Source organism: Brachypodium distachyon, chromosome 4 (genome assembly GCF_000005505.3).
Source record: "Brachypodium distachyon strain Bd21 chromosome 4, Brachypodium_distachyon_v3.0, whole genome shotgun sequence".
Lineage (NCBI taxonomy): Eukaryota > Viridiplantae > Streptophyta > Magnoliopsida > Poales > Poaceae > Brachypodium > Brachypodium distachyon.
In genome coordinates this window covers 27,421,674-27,430,569 of record NC_016134.3, presented here as the reverse complement: position 1 = coordinate 27,430,569, position 8,896 = coordinate 27,421,674, and the positions used below count along the sequence as shown (strand labels likewise).

The 8,896-nt window shown below is 47.3% G+C and overlaps 1 protein-coding gene and 1 long non-coding RNA gene across 2 annotated transcripts; both read right to left on the bottom strand.

The window, feature by feature from the left end:
* Window positions 1-2,757: 2,757 nt before the first annotated feature.
* On the bottom strand, window positions 2,758-3,510 carry LOC104585037. The gene has a single exon (XM_010240941.1). It carries the CDS (start codon window positions 3,508-3,510, stop codon window positions 2,758-2,760), a length of 753 nt encoding a protein of 250 aa, XP_010239243.1.
* Window positions 3,511-4,476: 966 nt separating this feature from the next.
* LOC112268818 lies at window positions 4,477-8,272 on the bottom strand. Its single transcript, XR_002960303.1, has 5 exons — window positions 8,053-8,272; window positions 7,139-7,950; window positions 6,160-6,301; window positions 4,798-6,083; window positions 4,477-4,587 (listed from the first exon to the last, which is right to left on the bottom strand). It is a non-coding gene; the product is annotated as an uncharacterized LOC112268818 (long non-coding RNA).
* Between the last annotated feature and the right edge of the window lie 624 nt (window positions 8,273-8,896).

The window sequence follows — 8,896 nt, the reverse complement described above, 5'->3', positions numbered from 1 at the left end:
CAGAATCAGCACCGCCACAAGCCTACGATTCTCATGCGCCCACGGCGACAGGCCATTCTAATCAACTCCAACCACCGAGCCATATACGCCTTGCAAAAAGTTTAATGAACAGTACATTTGCACACTCCATATAATAAGTGTATATATAGGGACCAAAGAGGTACATCAAAATTTTAACATCCGTGGTTCTCACAAGAGCAAGTTCTAAGGGTCTTAGTTGCCAATGTTTGGAACTTAGCCATATAGGGTTAGAAAGCATCGGGAAAAAATGTGTGTAGTCGCACCATTGAGGATGCAATTATAATTAATCATATGTCTTTCGGCCTGCATGGCAGATTTCTTCAACTCCTTGATCATCTTGTTCATGATCTCAGTGAAAGGTCGAGCAAATTTCAAAGCTTCAATGTTAGGGATTTCTCGTCAAATTGGGGGATTCTTTTGACAGGCGAATTGAGGGATTTTTGGCCTGGCTGTGTGAGTTGCTCGAGGAAAAGGGGGATGGAGTGCCCATATGGTTTTGTGAAAAATCGCGAAGGATGTCTTTCAACGAAGCCCATGGGGTGGGTCCCACTTGGTCCACGTCATTGCCTACGTGGCAACTTAACCACTCGTTAACTTGGCGTTACCTCTTTTAGACCTCGGGTGCTCAATTTAGGCCAAGTTGGTGACCACGGTTCAAGTTTTGCAACTTGAAGAATAAAATTGATCCCCATGCCAAGTTAGGCAACCCCAATCTAATTTCCTCTTTTGATATCTGACGAGATCAAGCACAATGGTGAAACGTCTTTTAATTTAGATACCCCGTTAAAAAGGTGTGGGATTTTCAATTTTTCACCCAAGTAGGAGTAAGAAAGAACCCACTCCATGAGACTTCTGCTCCTGGAGTGCCACATGTCGGGAGGGTGCACGGCCACACGCACAACAGACACCCTCTTCTACTGTTTGCTCTCAGCAACTTAAGAAGATAAATACGGAGATGGAGCCAGCAGAATTCATTCAAGAACTATTCATAAATAGTGGATAGAACAAGCAGAACATCTTACTCTCGATCATATTTAGCGTAGGCATGAGAGGCATCGGAAATTCATTCACCACTACATAGTTGTTCCAACTTCGAAATAATCAGTGTTATGGTACATGGTCTATCAATCTGAGCGCTACTTCCCTTTGAGTGCAAACTCTGCTTCCCTTCTGTAGTAGTGCTAGCTTAAGCCAAAACGAAGGCGAAACTCCTGCCCCGCTCTCTGAGCAGACCATCAACCAAAACATTGACACATCTCCCTCTCATCAGTCTCAACGTTTCATGATAGTTCAACCTGAGAACTATCCTCACTGGTAATTTTTTGCATTTATCCTTTACTAACTGGCTGCTTGTAGCGGTCTTATTCATGTAAGGTCTTGCTGTAGAGAGATTAGAGGCAGGGTGGCATGTAGGCATGGAACAAGAGGGTGCGGACGCAATCATTGAGGGTGCGGAGGATGTGTTCAGCGCGACCGTTCTGTTGAGAAGTGTAGGGACACGTGAGACGGAAGACAGTGCCATGAGTAGCGAGGAGGGTGCAAACAGTGAGGTTGTCAAATTCTTTTCCATTATCGGTCTGGAGGGCGTGGATGGTTCTACCGAATTGGGTGGAGACATAGGAAAAGAAGGAAGTTAAGGTGGTGGAAACATCGGATTTACGGCGGAGAGGAAAAGTCCAGACAAAATGTGAATAGTCATCCAATATCACAAGATAGTAAAGAAAGTCAGAATTACTCGGAATTGGAGAGGTCCACACATCACTATGAATTAATTGAAACGGAAAAGACGCTACAGTGGAGGATGAACTAAAGGGAGGACGAACATGTTTGCCTAGACGACAAGCTTCACAAGAGTGAGACTCTGTTTTATGACAAGAAAACGAAAATCCTTGCATTATTTGGCGAAGTGCGGTGGAACTAGGATGGCCGAGGCGTGCGTGCCAAAGGTCGACACCGGCGGAGAGAGCGAGGTGGCTGGTAGCAGTGGAGGACGGCTGAATGGGGTACAGGGCGTCGTCGGGGCTGTCACAACGGTGGAGGAGCATCCGAGTATGACCATCCTTCACAGAAAAGCCGATATCGTCAAACTCCACAGTCACAGAGTTATCACGAGAAAGACGTTTAAAAACGACTAAATTCTGAATAAGAGATGGAGAAACTATGACATTATGGAGAGAAAGAGGCCTAGAGTAAGACGGGAAATTGGTAGAACCGGTGTGGGTGATCGGAAGAGCATGGCCGTAACCGACAATGATGCGGGAGGAAGTGGTGGTGGGAGGTCATGTGTAAGGAGGCGCTAGTGTCCATGAACCAATCACCACCGCCACCGTATGAGCCAGTGTTGGGGGCGGAGTGGAGGGCGTGCATCAACGCGGGGTCGACCTGCGGCGGCGACGCGCCGTGGAAGGAGGGCGCGGTGGAGCCGGGCGGGGCGGTGTACACCGGAGGGGCGCCGTACTGGGGCGCCGCGAAGAACGCCTGGTGAGTCGCTGGTCGGGGGCCCAGGATGCCAGGGTGCGGGGCCCGAGGCACCGGCATCATGTAGGCGTGGACGACTCCAGTTCAGGGATTGTGGCCCGTGGTCCAGGGCGGCGTGGGCGTGAACCGCTGGGGAGGAGTCAGGTTGGCAGGACCGCCGGTGCGCTCGCCGCCGTTGCCACCACGACCGCGTCGACGCTGGCAGCCGCCGTTCCCGCCGTTGCCACCCGTGGCAGGAGGAGTCTGGTAGGCCGGCGGCTAGGGCGGGTCGGGTGGGGGAGCCGACGGTGAGTGCGCGGGCGCTCCACGGGAGAGGCCAGCGGCTAAGGCGGTGTGAACCGCGCGAGCCCGCAGGTGTTGTTGCAGCCGCTCCTCGTTACGAAGATAGGCCACGGCCTGCTCGAAGGTCGGCGTGGTGAGCAACGTGAGGTTGGAGGCGGCGTGGCTGAGATCCTCGCCAAGACCAGCCGCGAGCGTAGAGAGGAGGAGGGCGTCAGTGAACGGAAACTCCAAGTCACGGAGCTCGTCGGAGAGGATCTTGAGGCGCAAGCAGAAGGCATCGAGGGAGAGATCGTTCTGGTGGAGGCCGAAGAACTCCTGCTGGAGGAAGGTGATGCACTGGATCTTGTTGTCGGTGAAGAGGCCGGTGATATTCTTCCATACGTCGCGCGCGGTGTCGCCATCGCGGACAACGGTGTGAAAGATGTCGGTGGAGACGGTCTGGAAGAACCAACGGATGATGGTGGCGTCGATGGTGCTCCAGTCAGGGTCGTGCGGCATGGCGAGGAGGTCGGTGGTGCCGTCGACGTGGTCGAGGAGATCGTACTCACGGAAGAGGAGGCCGAAGTACATCTTCCACGCGAAGAAGTTGGCCGCGGTGTGGGAGAGCTTGATCGGCACACGCTCGAAGACGGGGACGTCGCGGATGACGACGACGGAGGGGCCGGCGAAGGGGTTGGAGCTCCCAGACCGCGAGGAGTTGAAGGGGTCGGAGGGGCCGGAGCTAGACATCTCGGCCGTGGCAGAAGCGTGGACGCGGCGGCGCCAAGGGGAGGCGGCGCGGCTAGGGTTAGGGTTAGGATCTGTTTTGAGGCTGATACCATGTAGAGAGATTAGAGGAGATTGCACAGCTCCAATAAGGCCGGCTGTCACGTGTATATATATAGGAGGCATACGGATTACAACCCTTGGTGTACAAAGAAACTACCAAGAAGACCCGTACACATACGTACATCTCAACACTTGCAATGCATGTGCGATGATTCTGTTCAGTGTAGTTGCTTTGCTCATAAATATATCGGCACAAATAATTCTTGAAAGAAAAAAAAGGTACCCATGTATTCTATCACGGGCAGCTCACTTTTCAAAGAACCAGCTGTGTGTAAGGTGATGATGAGTGGTCACCGTTCCTCATTGTGAGCTACACGGTTGGATTTACCGTATTTCATTCATTTTTTATCTTCTTCTGACGTACAGAATACGTGGTAGCTTAGCAGAAGAACCATCTGTAGGATTACTGGCATTAGCCCTCGCTTTCATTTGGGAAATTAGACAGGAAATACATTGAAGCATTGGCAGTTTGGCACAGCATTCTGGCCATCCATTTCAAACCGTTTCAATACAATCTTATTACAGGGATATCATGGCAAGCATGTAATGCAAATGAGGTAACTCACATTTTCCAAATTCTAGTGGGGAAAAGGCTAAAAATGCCTTGAAAGAAAACAACTTGGTGTTATCCATCTATGCGTTGGTCCATGGGCCTGGCGTTATGCATAAGAAATTCATATTGGAAGCAATACAATAAATAAAGCTTGACAAAATTATACTGAAAGCGAGGTACGGTAACCGCTGCATACGTTGCAGGAGTATTACCACGACAGCAAAAGTGCACGGAAAATAACATGGCAATATCATAACAAACTACCCCAGGTTGAACTACTCATATTTCACGCAGCTGAAACCAAAATTGGATAACTCGAAAAGACGAAACACGGCAGCAGCCTTGTCACATCATGCATAACCATTTGCTTGTGAATAACCAAATTCATCAGAAGCCCAAAATCTCTCAGTTATTAAAGCAGAAACCTGCACAGAAGCACAAAAAAATTCACAGCACGCGGTCACATGGAGAAATGACGTAAAAACTGGACAGCAGCATTAGCCTGCAAAATTACAATGACATAAAACTCTGGATGTGTGGAAGATGCATGGTGCCTTCCTGCTAGAAAATCACAAGTGGTGCCCTTTCTGCTACTGCATTGAAGAATCTTCTGTGCATATTTGCACTAGCTGTACCTATACTCCCGATCTGTCGAAGATGGCGGCGAATTGGACTAGTGCTCAAGCTGGGATTTATTTATATGGCCGAGCTTCTTCTCGATCAAGCAATGGTGGTGCTCAATCCTGGACCTGGCTAAGTTAGGAGGAAAGCAGCATGGTAAAGCAATCTCCTCGGTCACTTTGCTGGTTCTTGGGAGGTCTGGAAAGAGAGAAACCATCATATTTTTCAGCACAAGCTTCAATCTAGTTTAGGTGTCCTGAATATGATCAAAAGGGGAGGCTGTTATTTGGGAGAAGGCCGGCGCAAACATTGCAGTTGCTTTACTCTGGATCTGACGTTCGGTACGTGATTTTACCTCTCCTTTTCTATTATGTAATCTTTGACCTGGGCTATTCAGAACCTGAACCTCTATGGCAATAAATGGATCGTTGTATCCGTTTCGTCAAAAACATAACTCCGGATAATAAGAAAATGAAATTACTACCTCCGAACGGGTTTACAAGGCCTCTATTGGGTTTTGCCAAACTTTGACCAACAATTATGCAAATAACATTTGAGATATGTATATAAAAGTTATGCCATTAAAAATAGTTTTGCAATACGAATCCAACAATACATCTTTTTTGTCACAATAAACTCATAGTAAATATGGCGGTCAGGGTGCTGTCACCCAACCTGTTTTTTCTGTTGTCTGCTGCTATTTGATGTGTAGTAGGGATTTGTTTGCATCTGTAGTTGGACAGGAAGGAGCAGGGTAAAGTTTTGTTTCGTGGACTAATGTAATTTTTGGTCAAAGTATGACATAAAATTCCGTGCGGACCTTACATACCCGGACAGAGGGAGTATGAGCTTTCAGTCTAAGCACAAGATAAGACCTAAATGAACACTAACAACATACACTCACACAAAACTTAGATACTGATAACAAATATAGTTTTGCAAAGAAATAGATTATGGAGATTTCAATACAAAACAAAAACAGACGTGCCAACAACAAACCAACTTCAAATCAACTCGCAAAACTAGCCATATCACTTTTGCTACTCAAGCTTTCCATATCTAATTAATAAGCTTTAGAGAATCATATTAAGTATCACTACAGGACATACATTCGCTTGGATTGCTAGCCCCTTGTGATGTTGACTTGCAGGTCAAATATACTAAACATCTTTAAAATCTTGTAAACCCTCTCATCGACCTCCATGCATTTGATTTCAACTATATCAAGGCATTCGGATATTGCAGGCAATTTTTCCATTGTAAGGTTGCTTTCATCCAGTACCATCGTATGTTGGATTTTCTGCGGCAAACAAAAATCAATAAATCTACACGTAAAGCTTGAACTGCTAAAAACTATCTACCTAAGCTCAGGGTACCTCGTCAAGTTGAATCGTGAGCTTCTCAAGAATTGGCGAGTGTTTGAGAATGGAAATTATTGCACTGAAGTTAATTGTCACACACCAATAATTGAGCAATAGTCTTTAACTTGTCAAAATTAGGACACCTGAAATCGGTAAACTGTACAGCGTGTAGAGTCAGACCATTTGTAGGTCATTTATTAGAAGTAAAAATAGAAAAGTACTCTGTAATATAGCGAAGTATACTTGAATTAGAGAAAAGCCTATAAGTAAACCTTTAAATAAAGAAATGTGAGGCACATCGATCACATGTTCCTGCACATCTGTAGAAATAAATGTGTGTGTGTGTGTGAGAGAGAGAGAGAGAGTGTGTGTGTGGCAAGCTATCAATGGTTCGGTAAAACCATACATCTCATGTCTTAAGGCTGCATTAATTATTAGATAATATACTGCTGCATAACATGGCAACATCCTCAAACTTTACTAACTCACCTGCACTCAGAAGGACACAATTAATGATTCATGTGCCCTATTTGGTGGTAATGCTTGCAGGCTGGATATGTATGGTTTAGACTAATTACTAATTAGTACAAGAAAATTCCATGCCATGTGTGATTGAATGCATCAGGAGGCAGCAATTGGGACGAGAAAGGGACGGGAGGCTGGGTCGGCGTTGGTTAAGGAGCAGTTGTGCGATGGGCGCCGCATGATGCGTAATTACCCAGTCAATTCCAGCCGAATCACAAGACAAAATTAGTTCATACAAAAAGTCTAATATGCTCCTAAAGATGTATGGACAGATTTGGTTGGTACTCCTACTTCTCATTTAGGATTACCAGGGACTGTAAAAACTCTCTTTCATTAATGAGATTAGCAGCTTTTCATTGCATGCCAAGTCTTGCATTTCTTTGTGTGAGCTCCTAATTTTCTGTATATTGGTACAGAGTAGGGACTCAACAAGAGAGATAATGATGAAGTACAGTATTGAAGCGTGTACCTTTGAAAAGGGAGCTATCAACTCTAGGTGTCTTGCACTTGACAAACCACCTAGAAGCATGCAACCACCATTGTGATCATCATAGCCACTGCAGTCCTCACATACACCACAACAGTCCCCGTTGTTACCTTTATCGCAGTACGGAGCAAATCTGCAATGTAGCCTAACAAATGCAGTTTCGAGCAAAGGCATGGACTCAAGCAAAGGAGTTGTATCGCTGATATCCTTCAGTTTCAGAGAAATGACATGTGGTGCTGAAATACAAGTCCGGACGTCTGTCTTTGTAGAACTTGCAATGGGCGATGGTCAGGCACTTTACAGATCGGGATGAAATCCTGGTTGCACCGATGGTGCAATCAGACAACCGTAGATCTTCCAGCGATGTGCAGCATGAAAGATCAAGAATCTCATCTTCCACCCGTGCTTGATGATGCTCCAATCGTTTCAAGATCCTCCAGGCCATCTAGTATGATCATGAGTCCATAAATGTTGATATGGCACTCATCAAGAGGAACGTGGCGATTGAGCAGCAATCGTTCAATCAGCCTTGTCAGAGCCATCAGCCGGTACCATGGCATGGTAAACCCAACGGAGGCCCGAATGTGAAGGCTGTGCATGAACCTCCAATGGTGATGCCAGCCCCTAGCGAGGAGGCTCGTCCGCACGGCCTCGCCCGCTGGTAGGAAGCCAAGCACGTGGTGGATGGCCTCATCCGGGAGGGCACTGATCCGGTCACGGTCGCTCTCCGCCGAGGCTATCTCGATCTTCCTGCTCCCTGGAGGCATTCCGTAGAACAGGCGTCGGGCGCCTCGCTGCACGAGTGCGGAACACGCAAATTTAGGGAGGATCCGAATTCAGAACGAGGCAGATGAAGAACCATGTGGCAAAGAGCATCATGCAGGACGTCCGCTCACCTTGCAGCAGCTTATCTCGCCGTCGGCGCGGGCAGCGGCAAGGAAGAGGAAGAGGTCACCACCGGCTGAACAGTAGGAGACGAAATGAAAAACTAGCACAGCAGCAAATATAGTTGGAGAGAATCCGAAGAGCCCACATTGATATTTCTTTCGTTTAGTCTGTGTTCTGGAATCCGAAGAGGAAGAGGTCACCACCGGAATCGAGGAGGCTCCAGGCGCAGGAGTCAGGACTCACGTCCGGCGCCAGCCCGGCCCGTTGGCCCGAATAAATGGGCCTGGACCAGGCGCAGCCGGTAAAGCCCGTGAATAAATGCAACTTCCCGGCTCAAGTGCAGCACAAAGCCCTGTCGGGCTGGCCCGGCCCCAACAAAGCCCGACTCAGCACATGAGCCAAATCAGTGAAAAGAGGACGAAAAAAGGTTGGGCTGGACCAGATTAGAGAAAAATGAAAAAAAAAATTGGGTTGGGCCCAAATATGAAGAAATCCTGGGGTGAAAGAAAAATAACATGGTTGAGCCTAGGGGTGGGAATGGGTCTGCCCCGGCTTAGGGATTGATATCTCTTTCCATCCACGCGCAGTAAAAGTCATCCGGTTCCCATCCCCATTCCCCATCTCAGGGACCAATTTGTTTCACCCCCACCACTCATTGGGTGCAACATACCCACGTGTTCCCCGTACCCGAGTAAACAACTTTAAACTAAAAATCAATTATCATTAACACAACAGTGACAAGAATAAAAATAAAGGTTTGCCTGAGGATAAATATATATATTGGGAAAAATCAATGTCAAGTCACCTGATTAGCGGGATTAATTGGACATCAGGTCACTTAATTAGAGAAAT

What these genes read in the sequence shown, in the direction of transcription:
- LOC104585037 (XM_010240941.1), bottom strand. Translation starts at nt 3,510, where the DNA reads ATGTCTAGCTCCGGCCCCTCCGACCCCTTCAACTCCTCGCGGTCTGGG.